The 24,973-nt window shown below is 35.0% G+C and overlaps 1 protein-coding gene across 1 annotated transcript in view; it reads right to left on the bottom strand.

Annotated features, from left to right (window-relative positions):
* Positions 1 to 24,973, bottom strand: part of LOC135847111 (uncharacterized) — a 114,001-nt gene that overhangs the window by 37,600 nt on the left and 51,428 nt on the right. Inside the window, exon 2 of the mRNA XM_065366527.1 lies at positions 5,018 to 5,132. Within this exon, the coding sequence (XP_065222599.1) occupies positions 5,018 to 5,132 (115 nt within the window). The remainder of the gene's footprint in view (positions 1 to 5,017; positions 5,133 to 24,973) is intronic.

Here is a 24,973-nt window from a genome sequence, read left to right as displayed (position 1 = left end):
GCATATTAAATGTTAGCTTCTCAAGTCATTTAGGAAAAATTTTGATTTTATTCCAAATTTTGCCGCGAATTTTAAAAATTCATTAAAAATCGAAAAATGTACTTCAATTTTAAATCGACTCAGTTTTGGTTTTTTCACTGGACGAATTGGAATTCTCAAAAAAGTTCACTGAAAATCAAGAAATGAAATTCGACATGAGGAATTTTACGTGGTGTATTTTTTGGATGCTTCTCTGATTTTTCTCTGCACAATTGAAACAATATTTTTCTGATGGTTGAGATATATTTTACTTATGTTTCTCGTTAGTTTTCAACCTCCTTTCATGACACTTGTTCCAGGTTTTTTTTTCAGAGCGGGTGGTTTTTCTTTTTATTGTGCACTTTTATCAGTTATTACGCTACATATTTTTATCAACTTTCTCATAATTTTGAACATTTATTTTTCTGGTATCATTTTCATTTTAGGAAATTTTAACAATACCTGCGTAGACTATTTTTTGGAACATTCGATTCAATTTTTGTATTGTTTTAATTTTCCTTCAATTTCATCGATTTTTTTGACAATTTTTTTGTTGCAATTTTTACATAATTTATATAATTTTGCAAAAGATTATCTTCAATGATCATCATATTTTAGTATTTTTCATGAGATTTCAGCTCAATTTTATCAATTTTCAATCATGATTCATGTTTTAATTTATTTTCGTTAAATTTTTAGCCATTTTCAAATAATTTTTGCCTAATTTTTTGAAAACGTTGGTCAATTTTTCTGCAATTTACACAATTTTAAGATATTTTATCAACTTTTAACTACATATATTTTCATTCAAGATTCGTAAGTTTTGTTTTTACGTCAGTTGATGATTTTTCTTGATTCATGGGTAATTTTTGTCGTATTTTAAACAGTTTTATGAACTTTTTCTTCATTTTCAGCTAATTTTAAGAAAATTTCAACAATTTTTGGTTCATTTGATAAGATTTTTTTAAACCTAATTTCTTATAGATTTCAACTATTTTTAACGCAATTTCCATAAATTTTCAATTTTCTCTATTTTATCCTTCTTTTTAACTATTTTTGTCTGAATTTCACCACTTTTTCATTATTTTGTTCATTTTGTACTAACTTTCGCTGATTTTTCTTTTCATTCAAAGTAGTTTTTGCATAATTTCTTGCGATTTTAATGATTATCCATTAGTTTTTTCTTAAATTTCAGTAGTTTTGTAATTCGTATGTGAATAGTTTGGTGCTTTTAGGTAATTTTTGTAAAAAAAGTATTTTACCCGCAGTTTCACTTCAACTTTGAGTAATTTAGGTGCAATTCAATAAAATTTTGGTTTGTAATTTCAAAATTTTTGTTCATCTTAAATGGGTAATTTTATCAAAATTTCATGAAATTTATAGGTATTTTGTGTAGTTTTCTATAATTTTCAATAATTTTTATGTCAATTTTGCCAATTTTTCTTCATTTTCAACTTTTACTGTATTTTACGTAATTTTAATGATATGTATTTCAATATTTTTTAATCAACTTTTTGTAAATTTAGGAATTTTTTGTTCATAATTTTTTTTATATTTTATGCAATTTTTTTCGTTTTTTGTTTTTTTTTCAATTCTTTCTTAAGCAATTTTTACCTTACGGGTCATTCCATGTCAACTCAACCAAAAAAAGGCGATTTTGAAAGTCATGTCTTTCGATTTCGCTCAGATTTTTTCTACAATATTTACCTACCCAGTAAGTAAGAAAGCCGCAATCAGTTTGGTCCCAGCCCCCTCAGGGAGCGGGTGGGGATTTTCACATTGTCTCGAGGTACTCAACTTTAGCAGCCCATTCCTCCAAAACTATGATACTTTGATCAAAACTGATTTCACAGTTCGAAAGGGCATTGAATTTTGAACTTTTTAAGTATTTTGAAATGTTCAAAAGTTGAAAGTTGAACTTTCAATTTGAAAGTTCAAATTTCAAAATGGCGCTGTAAGTGGGAGCTACCATTTAAAATTTTGAAAAAATTTCCATAGATGTACATTTTGATACTTTTTCGAAATATTTGGGTTTCGAGATGGCACTCGTTGACGGAGGGGGAACACCCCCACCACCAATTTTGGGTGAAACTTTCAAAAGAAAATCTGGGGCATATGATATATCGAATTCTATGTTTTCGGCGACGCTGAACACGAATATGACGTCAGATTTTTGATAGGACCCCATCCACGGCCCCCAGCACCTCCTCAAGGGGGGTAAACGTTCAAAAAAGCGTTATGTTCGTGTGACACATGGAATAGTATGTTTTTGGTGACGCTGAACACGAATATGACGTCAGATTTGTGATTGGACCCCATCCACGGCCCCCAACAATTTTTTTGGACTTTTACCTATTGGGGGAGGTTCTGGGGGCCATGGGTGAAGTCGATTCGAAAAACTAAGGCAATATTCGTGTTCAGCGATATCGAAAATATACTATTGCATGTGTCACACGAATGTAACCATTTATGGGGGGTCACCCCCTTTGGAGAGGTGCTGTGGGCCGTGGACCGGTCCAATCACAAATCTGACGTCATATTCGTGTTCAGCGTCACCAAAAACATACTATTCCATGTGTCACACGAACAAAACGCTTTTTTGAACTTTTACCCCCTTTGAGGAGGTGCTGGGGGCCGTGGATGGGGTCCTATCAAAAATCTGACGTCATATTCGTGTTCAGCGTCACCAAAAACATAGAATTCGATATGTCACATGCCCCAGATTTTCTTTTGAAAGTTTCACCCAAAATTGGAGGTGGGGGTGCTCCCCCTCCGTCAACGAGTGCCATGTCGAAACCCAAATATTTCGAAAAAGTATCAAAATGTACATCTATGGTGTACTCAATTTCATTAAAAAATTTGCGGTTTTAAAATTTGGTGTTGTAAACTTTCAGTTCATTAATTTTGTAATTTTTGATAAAATTTCTGTCGAATTTGTGAAAGTTGCCAATTTTTGAATTCTATAACTTGAATATTTTTTCAGGGAGGGAGGGGGGAGGGATTGATACCTATAATTTTTGAAAATTTATTAAATGTTGGATTACAAAATTTTTAAACTGTTGAAGTCTTTAGGCGTAATTCCATCAAATTTTCTAGATTTTATGATCCAAACTTTGTCGATATTACGAAAACTTGCTAAAATTTTACCAATTTCACAGCAGGTATGAGGCAGATCACCTCTTCTTCTCCCTCCCATTCGAATTCGAATTATTCTGCTTCACTCCATCTACAGCCATTAAAGATGCTGCCGATGCAAAGTTTTTCTCTGTTCAAATTCGTATTCAGAGTCGTTCAACAAATACTCGAGTTTTTTTTTTTTTGCAATTTCAAGCCGAGTTTTCGTATATTTACAATTCTACTCAGCGTAAGAATTGAATTTAAGAAGAAAGAAAAAGAAAAAGGGATGAAACAGGAAAACATTCGCGACTTGTATTTCGTGCCTTTTTTACCTCTCCTCTTACCTCGATCCTGTAGGTAGGTAAATGTACTCGTACGTTTTGAAAAAGTCGAGCCCGCGAGAAAATAGAAAGAAAATCAGCACGAGGGCGAGACGACGACGAACAGTGAAAACGAAGAAAAGACATTAAAAACCCACGTACAGTATAGTACACTGCACGTACCTCTACCTATATACGAGAGTATTACTCATAAAATGATATACTACACAGCGAAAGGCTTTGAAAGATGGCGAATGCATATAAAAAAGGCGTAACTGGCGCTGGCCGTGTTTTTCTCGCTTACGACGAGTTTTTCTCCATTTAATGACGCACCTGTTGGGTAATAAAAGTTGAAAAAAGCAAGAAAAGTTGAACGCCAGCGAACTGGGAGCTGGGAGCTGAGACCGAGCCGAATGGCGAGTATATTTTCGCCGAGACCTTTGCACGCTTGGAACCTTTTAGTGTCCGATTGAAAAATTACCTCAGACTTTTTACAGGGTGCGTAGTACTCGTAGTTGTACCCGTTCGTTATTCGCAATCGCTGCGAATATTAACTTTATAGCACGATGTAGGGGGAAGGGGAAGGGGAAGGGGGTTGGGGTAGTCGAATTTGGCCAAATAAAAGAATACTTACCAGGGTGAGTTTTCGCGTCTACGTATATTCGCCGTTTGATATATTATCTCGATATTTTACGTTTATTGGTTCGCGTTTGTAGGATGTTGGTGTTTTTTTTTTTAAAGGATCGCTATAACGTACAAAAATGCCTTTAACGATGTGCCTGTGTACCTTCCTATCTATCTACCTACACCTAGTACCTAAAGGATGCTGGAATGGGAATGTTGATATATATTTAAACGACCACGCGGCATTGTTGGCGGCAAGCGACGCGACGATGGCGATGCCGCCGCAGCGATATTTTACGATGAGATAAAAGAGAGCTTCGACAATCGCGATTATAAAGAGGGAGAAAGAGAATGAGAATACACACGTATAATATAAAAGAATTTATAAAGAGTTTAACGATTGCGAACGCCTTTCCATATACAGTCATTGATCAAGGTAAGGCGGTTTTTATATATAGGTATTTCTCGTGTTATTTATTTTTTTTATTAACGTTATTCTTACGTATTTACGTAACCTTCGAAAGACGCGCTAACATTTTTCTACATACATGCTCTTAATGTGGACATTTTATACGCGATTATATTCGAATACATAATAATACGAATGTGCGAAGTATAGGGCGATGATGATGAAGATCGAAGTCACTTCCATCATCATCGTCATCGTCATCAAGCAAGGTGGAGGCGAATGTGCCCGTGAAACCAGCCGAGTTTTTTAATTATTGAAACTAAATTACTTAATGTAGTTAACGAGGTCGAAATTCGTCCGTATGTATGTTCGAGTATGATGAAGGTGGATTGAACTTGAGATGTTTGAAAGTGTGTGCATTAGTGCAAGAAAATTGACTATACGAAGTGTTCCTACTACTACGAGTACGTATAGTGTGTAGATCTACCGCTCGACTAATTTTTAGTAAGTTTGTGGCAATGGCACTTACCGACGAAAGGTTGATTCGTTGATACCTTTATGGTCATGTAGCCCGCTTTACAGGTGGCCGTTATGGTGGGTACGAATTCTTGTTCTGCCAACGCTGATCCTCCATGTCTTCCCACCTGTAATCCGAAACGAATTCTTAGATTAGTGTTGTAATGTGTAAAAATAACTCTGTAAGTACGTATAGACTTAGGTATACGATTGTAGTTGCTGTTAGGAAACAAGTGATCGATATTGTTTCATATTTCTCCGTATTATGCTGGCGAATTTCAGCAATGATAGAATAAAATATAAAAATTGCATAAAAATACGATTTAATATCGCAAGTCTGCGAGGTACTGTTTATGGCAGTAAAAAATATGGTGTCTTTTTTTTTTGTTCACCTGCATGTTGTATAAGAGTTATCAGAAATTTAGGAAAGGGATTCCGTTCAGGAGGGAGGGGGGGTTAATTAATTTAAATGAAAAATTTATGATTCGTTAACCGTTTGTTTTAAATGCATTTGCATCACTGATTTGGGAGTTGAAAGCTGCAGGACCCTTGAGGAGCTGGAGCTGGAGGTACTCTAATCAAAAATTGAGAAATCTGAACCAATAGTACAGAATAGGTTTGATGGGAGGACCTCTGGAGGCCGCTCATTATTTTTTGATGAGAGATTTTGCGTTTCTCCCTTCCCCCTTCCCCTTCCCAAACATTTTTTTCTCCAAATCTTGGCCTTACTTTTTGAAGAAGGAGATAAAAAGTTGATAATATCAACGAAAGAATGATTTACGAGATTATTCACTTTTTTTATTCTTCTCCTAGTGGCTGGTTGCCTTCTTAGCATCAAGGTTACAAAGCACTGCCTTTTGCTCAAATTTTCAATTTTGCTTTCTGCCAAAAATTACAAAAAAAAATCGCTCTGTGTCAAAGTTTTCAAAAAGTCTCCTTTCTTGTCAAAAAATGTGTAAAATTTGACTTTTTTTTGAAAAAAATTGCCAAAATTTTTTACTTTTTGCTAAAATTTGCTCTGAAGATTTTGTTGTTTATTTTTTTATAAAAGATTATCCAAAAGTTATGTTTATTGCTGAAAACTTGAAGAAATTGTATTCTAGAGTTTTATCAATATTGCAAAAAAGTTTCGCTTTTTCTCCTAGAATTTTCAGAAATTTTCCCCATTTTATCAGAAATTATAAAACAAAGTCTCATTTAGGTATTCGCTAAAAATTATCAAGAAGTAAAGTTGTTTTTTTTCAGAATTTTTCTTGCCTACTTTCAAAGTTTTCTCTTTCTGCAAAAAATATCAAAAAATCTCGCTTTGAGTCAGAATTGCCAAACAGTGTGATTTTTTGCCAAAAATTTCTGAAATTTAACACTCTTCTGCAAAAAAATCCAAATACGATGTAGTCTTTTTTCCATGTTGGCAGAAGTATCGTTTTTTTGCTAGAAATTGACCAAAAACACTCAGTTTTTACCAAAATTTTTTCAAAAAAGTCAAAACAACGTCTTGTTTTTTTTTTACAAAAAATTGTCTAAAGGTTCTACTTTTTGCTGGAAATGACGAAAATTCTATTTCGACTTTTTATAGCAATATAGCTAAAAAATGTCGCTGTTTTTCCCAGAATTGCCAAAAATTTTCATCATTTTTATCAAAAATAGCTAATTTTTTGCTAAAAATTGCCAAGAAGTTGGCATTTTTTTTGCTAAAAATTGCCAAGAAGTTGGCATTTTTTTCCAGAACTTGCCAAAAAGCACTGCTTTCTGCTAAAATTGTTAAAGTCTCGTGTCTCGTTTTCTACGAGCGAAAAATATAAAAAAATTTCACTTTCTGTCACGATTGACGAAAAGAATTGTTTCTTGCCTACAAAATCATTAGAGATTTTTCGTTTTTGTGCAAAAAATTCCAAAAAGTCCTATTTTTTTCAAAAACTGACCAAAGGTGTAACTTTTTTCAATCCAGAAATTGCCAAAAATCCTTAGGGCCCTACCTGTTGCTAAAATCGCCAGTCTCGGTTTTTGTCAGAGTATTGCAAAAAAATCTCTTTTTTTTTTTGCTAGGAATTGCCAAAAATTCTCACTTTTTAACAAAAATTATCTTAAAGCTTCACTTTTGTTGCAAAAATTGCCAAAAATTCTTGCATTTTGCTAAAAATTGACTGAAAATGTGACTTTATAAAAACAGAAAAAAATCTTGCTTCGTTCCTACGTACGTAGGTATAATATGTAGAATTTTCAAAAAATTTTCATTTTTTTTTTATCAAAACTTGCGAAAAAGTCTCACTTTTTTGATAAAAATTGTTGGAAAATGTTTTAAAAAGTATTGCTTCTGCTAGATTTTTAAAATCTTAATTTCTGCCAAAAATTGCAAAAAATCTCACATTTTGTCAAAATTTTCCAAAAAACCTGTTTTATTTCAAAAATCAGCATTTCTGTCAAAAGAAAACACGTAAAGGCGAATCCAGTGTATTAATTGCTATTCTGATATTGCTGATTGTTCATAATTTTTTTCGTAATTTAACCTCATATTTTTCAATTTCAAGCTTCCCTTTTTTGTCAAAAGTTGTCAAGTAGCCTTGCAGAACTTTTGATCAAATTGTCCAAGTCTCGATCGAGTTTCAAACTAAGTAAGTATAATTTTTTTTCTTTTTTTTGTTGTTTATTGTTTACTTAATTTAATTATGTAGCTAGAGTTATCAGATTTTATTAAATGTTTTTTAAAAACTTTTTTAGCTTTGGTTTATGTTTTTGTTACGTTTTCAATTTTTTTTTTGATTTTTTGTATCAAAGTTACCCTTTTTCTGGAAAAAATTGAGTAAAAGCTTTTGCGTATTGCATTTTCAAAATTTTGAGCCTCAATCGCTCCTCATTTCATTGTTAGAAAACTCATTTTTGGTTTTGAGGTTGACAGGTTGTCAGAATGATGATCAGAGCTTCTAAAAGCCCAGATTGCTGGAGCAACCATTCTGCATTTTTTTAAAAAATGGGTTCTATCATTTCTCCTTCTGCAGTAGTTTTCATTTTTGATAAAATGGTTTTCAAAGTCACTGATTCTGCAAACCGTTTTATTCCGAAATCAAAATTGAGCTCTTATTTTGAAGCCCATATTGCATTTTTGAAAGTATGGGCTCCATTGTGCTCTCAAGAGCTCACAATCAGTTAATATTAGAACAAGATTTTTCTGAAACAGATTGCAGCTTTCAACATTTTATGCTGCAATTCCCCCTCCCCGTCTTTCAATTTTTATTTTAATGTTGAACAGTTTTTAGAATCACCTGGAAACTTTGACCAATTTGTTGAAAACATATCGAGTCATTTCCTCCTAATTTTCTTGAAACTTCTTGTGATGAAAATTCCATTTAATTTTTATCTAATAATGCCATTTTTTGCTGTAGCATGTCGTCACCCTAATACGTAAAATATCTAACTCCATTTTTGTAAATTGTTCAGGAAATGCGAAAAACAGCATTATCAACTATTGATGGGTGTTACATAGTTAAAGTTATTTATTATAGTAAAAAAAAATTCTGGTAAAAATTTTTTTCACTTGACACCTTTTAAGCCACTTTGAGTGGAGTTAGATAGTTTTCTCGAATTCAAACGTGGATGGTACACCAATGAATTCACCTGAAGTAATTTTCAACATCGGAAGTTCCATACGAAGTGTTCACCTTTCAAATGGTGTTCATAACTTATTTTCATGTAACGTAAAAATGAAACAGTTTCACGTAGCTAAATAAACAGTGCGTTATCCTGTAGTGGAGTTAGATAATTTTCCTGACTTCGAACGCGAATTGTACACCAATGAATTCGCCTAAAGTAGTTTTTAAGGTCGGAAGTTCCATATGAAGTGTTCGCCATTCAGATGGTGTTCATAAGTCATTTTTGAGAAAAAATGGAGTTAGATACTTTACATATTAGGGTGACGAATGTTTCATGAGTGGTCCAATAGTGCTTAAATGCTTAAAAAGGGTCACATTTGATATATTTTTGTGGGAAATTTGATGCTGATTAATTTTGGTTGAATAATTTGGTTTTGGCGATTTGTTGAAAAACTGAAAGGATGGACCAATTCTAGCCCCCCCTCCCATAATGGATTAGCTTCAGAGTTGAAAAGATTGACTTATTTGCCTGCAAAAAAAAAAATCAAAACAATTTTTATACGTTGAAATTCCTTAAAATTTACAAAACAGCATCATTTGTGTGAAAAAAATTACTTTCAATATTTTTAATGAATTTTGGATAGTTTTAGAGGATTTTTTTTTTTTTGAATTGAACATTTTAAAGGCTAATTTAAATGTTTAACGTAAATTTCGGAAGAGGGAGATTAAAAAAAGATCGTTATTTTTTGCAGAACTCGCGTCATGTTCAGGAACATTCTATTATTGTTCATTTTAAATTGGTATCTCACTATCATCGCTTTGCCGAGGGCTTCTCATCGGTCATCTTGCTATCAAAAAGTGAGCTTTTGTCTGTATGAATGAATTATTGAACTTAAATTAATGCTCATTGCTAACAATATGGTCACAATAATAAAGATGGAAGACTGGATCAAACAACATTACCCACGTTAGGTATTATTGAATATGAAACCAATGTTAGTGAACCCTGACCTACTCACTCTACTCTATACTGGTCTTTCTAGTATTTGATGGAAGTTCGAATTGGATGCAGAAGGATATTGTGTTGATCGTAGGAAGGCATAATAAAGAATGTCATCGCAGTATTATCTAATCATAATACATTGTATAGGTAAACGTAACATCTGCAATATCTACATAAATACGTAAGTTTTATGAGAACGATTTTTATTTTTAAAGAAGGCATCGAGGTGCAGCACAGTATAGTCTTTAGTATAGGCAATCGTCGCCGCAGCTACTCGCGAACCAGCGCAACAGCTCGTCGATTAGGTATACTTACGTAGCTTTCTCTCGATTAATAAGCGACTGAGTAAACACCTCGTGATCACTGGCTCGAAACGCGTTTTCATAGTTTGTAAAAAATTTATTCAATACAGCGAAAAGAAAAAAAATTTCAACCATGGATGACTATTAGGTAATCTGCGAGTATCTAGTCGATTTATTATACGTATAAACAAATGTATAGTACGAGTATACTCGATTTGGACGAAGAGAGTATATATGCTGGTATAATTTTAGAGAGAGATATCTGTGTAGTTGTCATCGTCATCGTAATTGCCCGCAGTAAAATCATCATAGTTCTGGATACGTAGATTCGACGTAGATTTTTTTTTCGTTATCTGTGTAATATATCTTGAGTCGCTGGAAAGCATTTTTTAATTATTCAACTCGTTCGTTTTAGGATCGGAAGAGTTGTTCTGTTATGTAATTTTATGGGGAGAGTGGATGATCAAGATACACAGTCGAGATCTATGGTATATGGAATATGGATTAAGATGATTATTGGATCGATATGGTCTCTTTGTGTTGAAGAATCGTCGAGTTATGATACGCTGATCTCATCAAAATGAAAAAAATTCTCGAAACACTACTCGATGGAAGCAAGATGATGGAAAAAATTGACGAATAACTCGACGAAAAAACCGGTTTGGTTTTTATGAAAATATATAAAACCGAATTAAAAATGATAAAACCACCTGTTTTATACATAGATGCGCCGAAAAAGTATATACGATGAGTTTTTATACGAATTTCGTGGTCGTCAAACGATCGGATTGCGGGTTAAAATGGATCGTACACAACGAGAGCATAAAATATACGTGGAAGAAAAGAAACCATAACAAACCGATGAAGCAACCGGCAACCGCTCGGTATAATCCGACGAGATCGTCATTATACGACAGGAAACGTAGAGGTATAAAATACAGAAGCAGATATGCAGGATTAGGTGTAGTAAGGCAGGCTAATTCGATCGCGACGAGTAACGCGCTTAATATCGAACTTCTTTCTATCTTTATCGCCATAAATCAAGATTACGGTATTTAGAGAAAAATGTCAACAGTCGTGAAAAGTGAAAAATGGGATCAGCCAAGTATCTACGCGTCGAGTAAACTGCTCGCCAGACAAAATGTCTAAACGACATTAATAGGATTAGGCCCTTACAGAGAGATACGACGAGCAAAAAACATCCAACTGTAAGACTTTTCCTCTTCCATGTTCCATCCTTACGTATATTCTGGCTGCTTCGCATAGCTCTCTACGACTACGACACATAATCAACGTCGATGTATTTGTCCAACCGAGTTAGTTCGAGAACGACTTTTGAAAAGGATTTAGCAATTTTTCATTGAATTTCGCTTGTCGATTCGTTCATGTTTTCTCTACATAGTTTTCCACTTGCTCAGCTTGGATGGTTTAAAGGTCGCCTTTATAGACTTGCTCGGCGAGGAAGTAATTACTCGTACATCGGTCGACTGTGATGCTCTTCGTGTAAATTTTCTATCGTGTGATATCAGAGAAAATCTAGAGAGTTGGTCTCTATTTTAGGCTCGTGTACACGCACATGGCAATTTTCTCGCTGCAAAAATGTCAATGTAATTTAACCAAAATGCCAAAAGCAGATCTGAAGCATGCGGAATGATTCGATTACATTTTATACTGCGTATTCGATGCCTGACACCCCTGTATACCAATTTGGATTAACGTCATCGTATCGTATCGTAGTTGGATTGTTACGGATCGTACGAACCAGAGTATACGAGAGCATATCCTAAATAATTTCATTTTCGTAAACACAGAAAACGTCGTCGAGTAACGAAATTTCGTCTCGTTTATGAAATTGCCTCACTGCAGGCGTCAAATTCTCGGCATTATTTTTCACAGAGTGTTGTAAGTTGGCATATTCGAGTTTTTAGACTGATTTTCTTAAGGAAAATTTGGCTATTTTGCTGGATCTGTGGCTTACCTACCTCAGTTTTGGCTTGGATCACATTCAAAATTCATTTCGTTACGGCATGTCTGATATTTTAAACGTTTTGTCTTGGTATTGTACTTACATTAATTGGCGTTCACATGAACAAAATTTTGTTCCTATTTTGATTTGGTATGTATCCTATTTTCAAATTCTCAAATCGAATAGAAACGGTTTCGAGCTGTTCTGGAGCCTCCAGCGGATTTTTGAGAGTTTAAATTTTGACCATTGAAGGCGGTTTTAAACCGTTTTGGAGCATCCAGTAACTTTTTTTGACTTCCAGTTTTTGTAAAAAAAAAAAATGTGTTCATTTTAAAATGGGATTGTCAAAGTCTCACTTTTTGCCAACATTGTCTACAGCCAACATTTTCAAAAAAAAAGTTGCAAAAAAGTCTCACTTTATTGCCAGCATTTTCCAAAAAGTCTCGCTTTTCGTCAAAAATTGTTAAAAATTCTCAATTTTCAATAATTTACAAAAATTTGTGCTTTTTAAAAAATTGCAGAGGATTGTCATTTTTTTGCAGGTATGTAATTGCAAAAAGGCTCTCTCATAATCCAAAATTTTCAAAAATTCTCGCTTTTTCAACCAAATTGCAAAAAGTATCCTTTTTTGTCAAATTGCGATCAAGTCGTGCTGGCTACTTTTTTCTAAAATTATCAAAATCTCTCTCTTTGTCAACAGTCTACAGCCAACATTTTTCAAAAAAAAATCTCCTTTCTTACAAAAAAAATTGCCAATCTCACTTTGTCAATAGTTTCTAAAAAAGTCTTGCTTCTTGGCAAAAAATGTAAAAAATTCTCGCTTTTCAGGAATTTATAGAAAATTTTTGCTTTTTAAAAAAAGTATCTAAGGATTGTCTTTTTTAGTAGGAAATTCCAAAAAGGCTCACCTTTAATCCAAAATTGTCCAAAATTCTCGCTTTTTCTCCCAAAATTGCAAAAAAGATTTTTTGACTTTTTTTCCTCATATCTGGTCAACATGAATATCTTAACATGAAAAAAGCACTCAATCTTAATCTAAATCTAAATACCCTTCTCCTGCCAGTACTTGAGGAATTTAACTGCGTCATCTTCTAATGTCCCATTTAATTTTCCAGGATTGATTTTTCCTGATAATTCACACTCAAATATGTGCTTGTCAGTCTGAACTTCACCGCATTCACACTGATCATCATCAGCCAACTGCCATCTATGAAGGGTATACTTGGATCGTGTGACTCCACTCCTCAATCTGTTGAGTGTTTTCCACAGTCCATATTCCAGATATTCTCCACTTAGTAGGGCTTCCTGCCTGGTTCTTCCCTCAACACCTGCATTCCATATGTGACATCTACCTGTACTGGGAGTATCTTGGATCTAAAAAGTGTTAAATGCCTGCATAGAAACGTCAAGAATTCCAAGACTGTGGCGACGGGCACATGTTATTGCATTAGAGAAACCAGGCAAAGGTGCAAATGACCCAAAGAGTTACAGGTCTATCACCCTGCTGTATTGCATATAGATGACTAGCTGATGAGACAGCAGGCTGGATTTAGACCAGGGAAATCATGCACTGGCCAGATATTACACGTAACACAGAAAGTCACTGGAGTAGTGTTTGTCGACCTCACAGCAGGTTTTGACACAGTGTGCTACCAACTACGAGGGTTGTTATACCATACCACGGTATGTACCGCGGTAAACTGGTATACCAAAAAAAATTGTGGTACTGGGATTGGTACATGGTATTGGTAAAATTTAATTGTGGTATTGGGATCGGTATATGGTATCGGTATTGTTGAATTGTGGTATTGGGGATTGGTATATGGTATCGGTATAGATAGATAGTGGTATTGGTATTGGTATTGGTATTTGGTATTCGGTACCTATGATTTTGGTATTGGTATTTGGTATTTGGTACCCTCATTATATGTAGAACTTGGTATCCGGTATTGGTACACTGGGAAACATCCAATTTTCCCGGTACATGGTATTGGTATACCGGGAAGATGAACCATTTTTTATTGGTATCTCCTGGTATTGGGAATACCATCCCAATACCGCGGCAAACCCCCGGTTTTTGGGTATCCGGTCCGGTAATAGTGAGGCAAATGTTTTTTTTTCTTCAAAAATCAGTGTCTTGGGGTGGGAAGGGATCCTCTAGATGACGAAAATTCAATAAAAACGTACAAATAGAAGCACCTTTTGTTTGCAAACCAATTTTTTTTGAAAATTTTCACACTAGCATCTCTGGCAATAATTTTACCCGCATTTTTATGAAATAATCAGTACAAAATCTACTTTAAAATCTTGTATTGTCTTGTATCCTCTCTCAAGTGGAATACAAGCCCCGCCAGCACCATACACCCTTTGAAAATTCCAAAATATCAAAAAAAAATTTTTTTTGAACATTACATTACGGATACCGGTAAAATACCAGTAAATTACGCGGTATTGGTATGCAGAAGTTAATATCTGATACCGGTATTTGGTAATGGGTATACCATTTTGAAGTTCTGGTATTGGTATGTGGTATTGGGTACTTGGTATTCATGTTCCCTGCATTGGTATTGGTATTCGGTATTGGTATCTATGATTTTGCCATTGGTATTGGTACTTGGTATTTGGTACTCTCATTACAGAACTTGGTATGCGGTATTTGGTAAACTGGGAAAAATCCAATTGTTCCCGGTATATGGTAGTGGTATACCAGGAAGACATACCAGTTCCCATCGGTAACTGCTGGTATTGGGAATACTGCCCCAATACCGGGACAAATCCCCGGTATTTTGGTATCCGGTAATACCGGTATAACAACCCTGCGCAACTACTTCAGTATAAAGTGTACCAACCAGAGATGAAAATGGTTATGCAACCCGCTAACTGTTATCTGGTTAAAATACCAGGTTAACCCTCTAGTAGCTGGTAGCAAGTAACTCAGATACCAGATAGAATAGTATAGCGAGAACAACCCGATTGAATTTGTATGTACTTAGTCTGCGCGCGCACCCTAAAATTTGATAATGCATAAGTGGGAGGAGTTACATTTTGGCACCTGTCATAGGTGCGTGTGATTGACATTTGACAGTGATTGTTGGCAATGATGACGTAATGCTGGTACACCCGCTACGCATACAACACACTACCAGTTACAATGTGACCCGGTGTGACATTTTTTCAACTTGCTACCAGCTACTGGTGAGTAGCAAGAATTTATAGTACAGGTATAGTAGTTACCCGCTGTTGGCAAGTACCATTTTCAGCTCTAGTACCAACTTACTTACAAAGGATTCTAAATTTACACAGATAATCACTATGTTGATGAAAGACTGAAGATTTCATGTGACACTCAATGGTAAAAACAGCACCTGGAGGCTGCAAAAGAACGGATTGCCCCAGGGCAGTGTTTGGTCACCAATTCTCTTCAACATTTACACCAATGACGCAATGACCAACCAATTGGGATAGATACTAACCACTTTCTGTATGCAGATGATCTTGCACTAATTTTTTGACTGTAATTGCCATTGTCTTGCTGCTTCCAAAAACAGAACAAAAACTCTTGCTTTCTAGCAAAATTGCTAAAAAATTTCACCTGTTTTCCAAAAATTCCAAAAAGTTTCCTTTTAAAAAAAAAAAATTGTCCAGAAGTTTAATTTTTTTCCGAAAATTTCAAAAAAGCTTCTAGTTTTGCTAAAATTGTCCAAGTCTGGCTTTTTTCCAAAAGTTGTTTACGTGTCTCGCTTTTTCAGATACCTATGACAAAAATTTTTGTTTTTTTAGCAAAACAACTAAAAATTTTGTTTTTTATAGCAGAAAATCCCAAGAAGTTTCACATTTTCCTAAAAATTGTCCAAAAGCCTCTATTTGTGAAAAAAAATCATTTTTTGGGTCCTTATTGCCTAACAGAGGTGCTGCTTCTTGCTAATATTGTCAAGGTCTTACTTTTTGCAAAAACTATCAGAAATTCTCATTTTCCCAAAATTGTCCAAAATTCTCGCTTTTTTGACAAAAGTTGCGAATCATTATTTTTTACTTGCCAATAATTGCCATAATTACCTATCCATAATCCAGTTTTTTTTTGCAAAATTGTTAAAAACCTTGCTTTTTTCCAAAAATTGTCAAAATTTTACAAATATTTTTGCTGTTTAGTAAAACAGCTGAAAATTGTAGTTTTTTTTTTGCTAAAAATTTTAAATTTCGTTTTCCAAAATTCCAACTTTTTTTGCTATAAATTGTCAAAAAGTGTGTCTTTTTTGTTAAAAACTGTCGTTTTTTTTTGCAAAAATTTCTCCAACTTCATTTTTACAAGCAGATAAACAAATTATTTACGGAGAAAAATAACAATTTTGAATTCTTCATTCGTAAGAAGAGATTATACCAATTCTACCAAACTATACTCATCCTCATCCTCATCCAATGGATGAGAAAACTGCTATAGTAACATATAACATCAGCCACCCCAAATTTAATTTCCGTATCGCGGATGTTGCCCCAAAAAGAGGAAAATCCATGCACTCAAAATGATATTCTCATATCGAAACTATACACGGATTATACTCGTACGATGGCTTTTAAATGAATGTTGAAGTCGCTGAAGCCGTGTAACAGTAATACCGCGAATATTTTACGCGCCTATTAATGGGAAATTTCGCATGGAAACGATAACGCAAAGGCTGAGGGTATAAAGTTGCTTGTTGAAAAACCACACCAGCGTAATATTTAACGCTAATGCTAAATACGAGTAAATTAAAACAAACAAATATGGCGGCTCAGTGTGAAAACTTGGCGAAATGTAAATATAGTCGAGATCGTACATCATGTATGCACACATACATAATATATATGGTACGGTTCCGTACGTACGTACGTTTATAATACCAGTAATTGTACGCTTATTCGTGTGTCAAGATTAATGAATCGACGACGACCAGACGAAACAAAAACGCGACGCTGAGCGCCATTCAGATTAGTCGGCGAGATTATACTTTAATGTAATTTTATCGCCTAAAAACATACGTCCTATGTAAGAGGCTAAAAACGCCACATAAAAAACCTAAAAATAAAAAAACAGAAAATACTACCTTACGATGTAAAGTGTACTTAGTTAAAACAACGATTACATCTTCGGTAAAGATCGCGAATCGTACCTATAATAACGCGAACACGTTCGCTATGTTTTAGTATAGGTACAATATGTATTATTTCGCGTGCTGGTACTTGGAGTCGAATAAATCATGCTATAAACGAGATAACACCACAATAACCACCACCATCATCTCCATCATGGTTGTTATTACCGGAAAAAATACACCCATCCGCGACTATTCGTATACATTGTCAAATTAATTGTAAATCGATAAAAATAAAAAACAACTCGAAAGCCGGATTTATTGCAGATGTAGGTATCGAATCCACGAAAGAACGCGAAGAAAGAGACGAAGCATAAAAAAAAACACACCGAAGAGAAGCCATCGGATATAGCGCGATGATGATTTATGGTATTCGCGCGCCTTGATAACATTTACAATGCGAAAGTGCCACCGAACTCCTTAGCGTGTATTTTTCAAGCGTTTTCTGTTTACCATCGTTCAATAAAAAGCTTTCGTGTCTTTTGTTTTCAAGCTGTCGTCTCACAAAAAGCTTTTGAGTGACTGAGAAATTCTTCAAGAAATACAACAACCGTGTTGGATTTGTCTTTTAACTTTATAGATAGGATGGATTTAAGAAGCGTTGTTGCGAATGTACTCGAGTACTTTGCAGAAGGGGTCTTTTGGTATCATCATTCGAGGTATCAATTCGTTGTCAACCGAGTTACATATTATCGATGCCGACTGCTTCGTCTGGGATTGATGAATGGTGATTTCTTTTCGGAAATAGTCTGTGTGTCTAGGAAATGTCTTAGTTTAGCAGTTTTTGGCGTATTTTTCTCGATTCAATTCTTTTTAAAGTAAATTTCAATGGTAAGAAATGAAATTAGAGACTGTAGGTGGTCAAAAAAAAGAAACTGCTGGTGTGATGTAACTTTGAATCTCTTTCGGTACATGGGCCAGCACCAACCAGAAATTGACTGCTGTCAAGTTGCCTTTTGTTGTCACATCAAACCTAAGTTGCAAAATTTTAAGAGCTGAAATGCATTTTTCTTTTTTTGATGGATTTTTGGAAAATTTTGAGCCGAAATAGGGAAAAATCAAAATTTTACCAAATTGATCTAGGAAACTGAAATTTGATAAGTTCCTAGGTACCTCTACCTATCCTATATTTTCACATCCTGGAATCGATTGGAAACAGTTTCGAACCGTATTGAGCAATTCTGGAGCCTCCAACACTGAGAGAAATTTCCGCTAAATTCACTCCTTACTAACTCTATATAAAATTTCCACACGACGGGTGTAATAATCATGCAATTACCAACACCCCCCCCCCCCCCCCAATAAAAATAAATAAATAAAAATAGCAAAAAAATGTTACACAAATTGTCTTTCAATTTAAATTTTTTAGATTTCTCGTGAAGGATCGTTTTTTGAGTGAGGTGGGAGGGTTCGAGTGAAGAAATTTCTGATAATTAGGTTGAAAAAAATAGTGATTTTGAAAAAAAATGATTTGTTAGGTACATGAAGTCTAATTTTTTCTATGTTCGAATAGAACTTTGAAAACACGAATAAATAAATCAAAACTCATAAGGAAAAAAAATCGTGGAAATGAATTGATTGAGAGAAAAATATAAACAAGAAGAGCTTTTTTTTCAAATTTCATTAAAAAAATTCAAAACTTTTTGGAAATTTTGGCAAAAATTAAGACAAAAGTACAGAAACTAAGATGCACAAAAGGGTATTTAGCTGTATAAAAGTCCTGCATCTTGCTTTTCCCGCATCTCTATTACCTACATTTGTCTTGATTTTTTTTCAAAAATTGACGAAAAGTTCCTGCTTTATTACTTCACTTTTTTTGGTTCTCTATAAAAATTTGGAAAAAATCAACTTTGATGAATTTTAATTCCATTTATTTGTTTTGTCTCCCTGAATCTTGTTTTTTCAAAAAAGTTTTCTGTTTCAATATGGAAATTTGTTTTTGTCCATCAAATTCAAACTTGGATAAATTGTTGGCCTTCTCCAACCCCCCTCTCCCCCCGGGGAACCCATGAAAATATTTTGAAAATTTTCAGCTGAAAATCCAATCTGCTGCCAAACTTACAGAAAAAAGTTTTGCTTTTTTCCATTTTTTAATCCAACATTGACATTATTTTTCTCTATTTTTATTCTGTTCGTTTTCACGATTTTGACTTTTGATGTACTTTTTCTTGTTTTCTTTGCAAAATAGAAAAATTGTGGCCAGAAAAAAATTGGCCTGGAAGAAATTGTGATCTGATCCCACTCACCCCGTCCTCTTTCCTCACCCACATCGAATCAGCTAAAAAAAAAAATCGGCTAATAATTCTGCTTCTCTGACTTGTTCTGTTAATTACCAAGTAGCAGTTCTTTTTTCCTAGAAAAATTTTTAAAAAATCTGCTTTCAATTTTTTCTCATTTTTGAAGTTTTTTTTTTTTTTTTTTTTTGAATTTTCGCGTGTTTTTGGGAGGGGTTATTAACGATTAATTGACTTTCATGAATCAGTTTCAGTGTAGTGAAAGTATTGAAAAAGTAGTGAATTTAGTCAAAAAGGTAGGTAGCGAAAAAATGAAAAAATTCAGTGATGCGTTCATTTTGTATTTTTTTTTATAATTTTGATTGAAATTGAAAAATACTTTGCATACAGCTTCCAATTTCAATTTTTTTTTGAAAAATTTCCTGCGAAAAATTTGACTTTGTTAATTTTTTGTGTTTGTGGAGGGTTGGGGGATGTCTAGTGGATAGCTTTCTGAAAATTTGATTTTAAAGAGGTAGTGAAAAAAGAAGTGAAAAAGTAGTGATTTTTTCAAAAAATATTCCGTTAGATACCATGCATTCATTTTTTTGACGATTTTGAGTAATTTTTTTCACTTTCATATTTCATTTAAAAACTGTTCCAATAGGTAAATACTGATACCAACTTTTTTTAAATCAATTTTTCCCCTAATTTTAAGCTATTTTTATGTCAATTTTATCAATTAATTACAAAGCACTGAATTCTGATTAGTAGGATTAGGATATGCGATTCAACACTTTCAATAGTCGTTTTAAGATCTGAATTAGAATGATGAATGATTATGAAATTACATAATTACTGATGATGAAGTTGCCATTCCCCTATATTTGGCAGCTTAATAAGTGCAGAAAAAACTGTATCAACCGGTGAATTATGATTTATGATCTTTAAATGTCTTTTTGCGATAAAAGAAAGCGAGAAAGAGCCAAAAGATGCACTCGCTTAAAAAATTCCACGACCACGATCCTTTCACGAGCCTGCGAAAATTCTCCCTTTAAACAACGTAACCATCACGCAGATCACACCTGCTTCTCGATCAATTCATTTTTATGCGAGAAATTCACCTAAAACGGCAACTTTCTGCCACTTGTTACCGTCAAATAGTAAAATAAATGATTTGCTTTTTCTGCGCTTGTGATATCGTTAGCTTATAGGAGGAGTAGTCGACGTCGGTCGTTAAACAATTGGCAATTTTTATACGAGACTGTTAGCGCGTATACTCGTATACGCTTAATGATATCGACGAAAAGAAAAGTGGAATTTGTGTATAAAAGGGAAGGCAGGCGAAGGCAAAGTGTAGAAAATAAAATTGATATACAGCTCGGAACGCTAACGTAGCAACGTATACTTACTTGGTATATCTAAACTAGGAATTCGTTATGTATTATGGTATAACATTATAAAAGCCATCTTTTTAAAACATTTTCAACGATCTGCGTCGGCTACAAAGCGAAACAGCAAATGATACTTTTCTCCCAAAACGCCTGCCTGTTTGCCCGTTCGCTGAGATTTCAAAATTGCTATAACGACGGTGATTTTTCACCACGTTGATGCTCTCTGCCTTATACGCGAGTAGTAAGAGTAATATGGCTGGCTGAGCTAACGCCGAGTGCTTTTCTTCGCGGTAATTTTGCGCGCAGATTTGCCATTGTATTGTCTAATCGAACAAAGTAAACAATAACTTGATAACTCGAGCTTGTTATACCTACTCGTACATTGTACGTAGGTACATAAAGAGCCCTAATAAAGGTAAAGTACCCGAGTTGCTTTTTCTCAACAACATTACCGCAGTACTTAATCTTACCCTGTAGCGACGCTGACGTCTCAATATACCTTTACCTACACCTGGTCCTCCATTTGCCTGCATGGTCAATGAAGGGTTTCACCGCGATGAAGTGACAATTGTAACAATGTCGTCGGCTTAATTTGAAGAATGTGTCAACCAACAGGCCTGTGGTTGTTTCACGTGTCAGTATAGTGTAAATTAACCAATGTAACGAAATGACCAAGTAGTGTTTTAATTTGTTGAACCGTCGATCAAATGCACCTCGTATACATATTATAGTTCAACTTCTTGCCAAATAGCTCGGTAACGATGCTAACTGCTCAGCTACTACCATTTAGCTTCTATTATGGCACTGTTGGGTCAATTAATTTTCGCCTGTTTTAACAGCATTGTCACACGTATCTTTCCTACTGGTCTTTCAAGTACCTATCATCGTTACCGCATGGAATGTTGGCAGAGAGGTGAAGAAGGGGAGTTCTCACGCAGTATTCATATTATGCACTATGCAGAGAATGATATTAAATGTATACACTATTCACTGTATTCAAATGGCATAGGAAAGGTGTAGAGCCCTTGTAATCGTCTTCTTTATGTATTAATATCACGCTCCAATAATACAAGGTATAAGGAATCACGTCTCTTATAGAAATCAAATACCACTATGAAATAGAGAGTCTACATCGAGTCGCAAATCAACTCAAACACGATGAAATATTGTAAACAGTGTCGAGTTACGTCTTCAGCTTCGTCAATGTGTAATATCGAATGAAATAACGCACTTTTTTTTGAAAGGGAAAACAAATATTTTGTAATATGATTCGTTAAGACGGAGATTAATCGAGGTGCGATGTTAAGGAGGTGTTTTTTTTTTTTTGGTAGGTTTGGGGAAAATATGATTGATTTTTGTAATGGAAATGTTTTATTGTTCAATGAAGAGAATTTTGAAAACTAGCTATTCGAGAGATCGAGGTAGTTCTAATCGCTCATGTATGGACAAAATTTTACGCAGAGATGACCCGAGTAATGATTTATCTACCAAATGAGCAGAAATTTTTACTAAAGATTGGTTTCTTTAGACTGGGTCAGATTCAATGAGCCCCCCTCCCTCCCCCCACAGAATCTAATCAGGTCTGAGCAAATCTAATCTCATCAAATTTTTGATATAACTGGGTGTAGGTAATTAGAAATAGCCAGGTCAAATTGAATCAACGGAATGTTCGGATATTCAATCATTTCCCGTGGATTGATTTAGAGAAAAGTAGATCCAGCATTTTTTCAGTCATTTCTTCTAGTTTTTGGAAAATAAGAGTACCTACCAGTTCGGATATTATCATCTTATTTCAACATAAAAAGATCAAAATAATTGAAAATTACCACAAACTGATGAAAGGAGGAGTTGCGATAAGGCCATTTTTTGGCATCAGACAGTTATCGACCCGTCCATTCTTAAAATGTTGTAATAAATGTCCCAAAATGACAATTTTTGGGCTCCAGGGGTTCCCAAAGTTGCGAATAAGAAAATAATTTTAGGAACCACTGAGTATTATTTTCAAAAAATTTTCTTGTGTAAAATATCTGTTGGAACCTTAAGTATAAACGTTATGCGAGGTGATTTTTATATTTTCGACCCTCAGGACAAAAATGGGGTGGGGGGTTTGATTTTTGGAAAATTTTGGAACCACCATTTTGAACCTAATTATTCGTGTGAATCCTGCTAAAAATCTTTTCACAGTGAAAAACCTCCATTCTACCAAATTTTTAGCTCAATAAAATTTTGCGCTGGTACTCAAAAATTCAAGTTTACTATTTTTTGAGTATTTTTCTTAATTTTGATATTTTGGGAACCCCTGGGAAACTAAAAACTTGCGATTTGGGCCAAACGTAACGTTTTGGGGTATATATTCAATTATCTAGATGAAAAAGTTTAACTAAGCGCACTGTATTTTTTTTTGAAGCCCCCCACTTTGGGCACCCCTAAAAAAACGTTTATGCGTATTTTTTCAAGTATATACATAAATTGAAGGTTGGTTCGATGTTGTGGAAGGAGGAGAGCGAGTAAAAAATCTGGGGAATTTTAGGTACGAGTACAATAAACAGTTTGGGTCACTTGGTAGGTGATTGGGGGGGGGGACAAAATCTGGAGAAATGTAGGTACAAAAATAGTTTGGGTTACTTGGTAATGAAAATGTAAAAAGAAACGTATTTTTTAATTTCCTGTAGACTATGTAAGGAAGGGTGGGGGGAGAGGGTGCAGGGATCCAATAATCTTCTTAACAAATCACGATTTCGTACATTGAATCAAGTTGGATTGGTCATCGTCGTCGTTCCTTATAAGCGGTAGGCCTATTGGCCTGTCTGCTGTGGTGTGGAACCTGTTGAGGATGAGCCTGAGGTATCAGTGAGTTTCCTCCTTGGTTCCCCTCTGCTTCTTTTCCCCGTTGGTGTATATTGGAGGACCGGTTTTGGTGATCTTGTTTCCTCCATCCTTTTGGCATGATTTCTCCAATCTTTCCTATACTTTTTTATCTTTTTCATGACTGGCAGCACTCCGAGATCTGCTGTTATTTTCTCAGATGGGACTCTGTCTCTGAGAGTCACCCCTGCCGTTCTCCTCATGAACTTCATCTCAGCTGCCGTTATTCTTCTTTTATCAGATTTCTTCAGTGCCCAAACCTCACTTCCATAAGTCATCATTGGTACTGCTAGGGTATTGTACACCTTCAATCTTGTTTCTTTTCGCACCTTACTGCTTCTCAGGGTCCTATTTATCAGTCCTGTGACTCTCAGGAACTTTGCAATCTTTCCACCAACATCTACTTCTCCCTGGTGTGATATCGTGTTTCCCAGGTATTTGAAATTATTGACCTGTTCAATGATTTTTCCGTTTATTACAATCTTGCTTCTTACTAGTTCCTTTCCTTTGAAGGCCATTGTTTTTGTTTTCTCTGATGATATTTCTCATATCATACTTTTCTGATGTCTTTGTTAGATTGTACATTGATCTCTGTAGGTCATCTTCTGTTTCGGCTAGTACTGCTTGATCATCTGCGAAAAGTACTGTTAGATTGGGTTATATAAAAAACTGAAAGATTTCTAGGAGGAGATGGTGGTGGTAGGATGATTGTTATATCGTGGGGGAGGGGGGGAGTTGAGTTGTCTTTAGTGAGGTTAGGTTAGAACAGCATCTTTTTTGCGGGGTTTGAGTATTAAAATGGAAATAGGAATGTTAAGCACATCGTAGCGTGGGGTAGGCGGGTGGGTGGGGTGGGGTGGGGTGGGGTTTATTATGTAAGGTAAACGTGCCCTCGGTTAGGGTACATTGAAATAACATCTCGTTAGGCAATAACCTTCTCACAAGATCCTACATCGAGTCAAGTTGGACTGGATTATGAAAAAAAGCTGAAAGATATCTGGAAAGGATACCTATAGGTTGGTGATGGAACGCGTCGTTTCGTAAGAGGGGGAGGGGTGTTGGGTTGAGTTGTCCTCAGTGAGGTTAGGTTAGAACAGCATCTTTCTTGTGGGGTTTATGGAAAGAGGAAAGCCAAGTACATCGTAGTGTTGGGCTGATGGGCCGGGGGGGGGGTACTACGTTAGGTAAGTGTGTCTTACGTTAGGTTTTAGGTTTCGGGTCAAGTTAAGAGTTAAGGTTGCGTTAAGTTGAGGTGGTAGAGTTCTAAAGTAAGCTAGAATATAAGCTGCTCGTGATGCTCCTGGCTCAGAATCCGCCAGTAATACCTACTCACATTTTTTGATAAATTTCCAGAAAATTCAATTTTTTCCGAAATCGCATGGGGATAAACATTTACTTATCATTTTATTTTTTATTGTATTCCTGTAAAATTAGCTCATAATTATGAGAAACACAACTTGGAACAAATTGGGGGAAAAAATATGTTTGCGCTAAAATGCTCAGGAAGGTG

The sequence above is a fragment of the Planococcus citri genome, chromosome 5 (assembly GCF_950023065.1).
Source record: "Planococcus citri chromosome 5, ihPlaCitr1.1, whole genome shotgun sequence".
Classification (NCBI taxonomy): domain Eukaryota; kingdom Metazoa; phylum Arthropoda; class Insecta; order Hemiptera; family Pseudococcidae; genus Planococcus; species Planococcus citri.
This window is presented reverse-complemented; position numbering and strand designations above follow the sequence as displayed.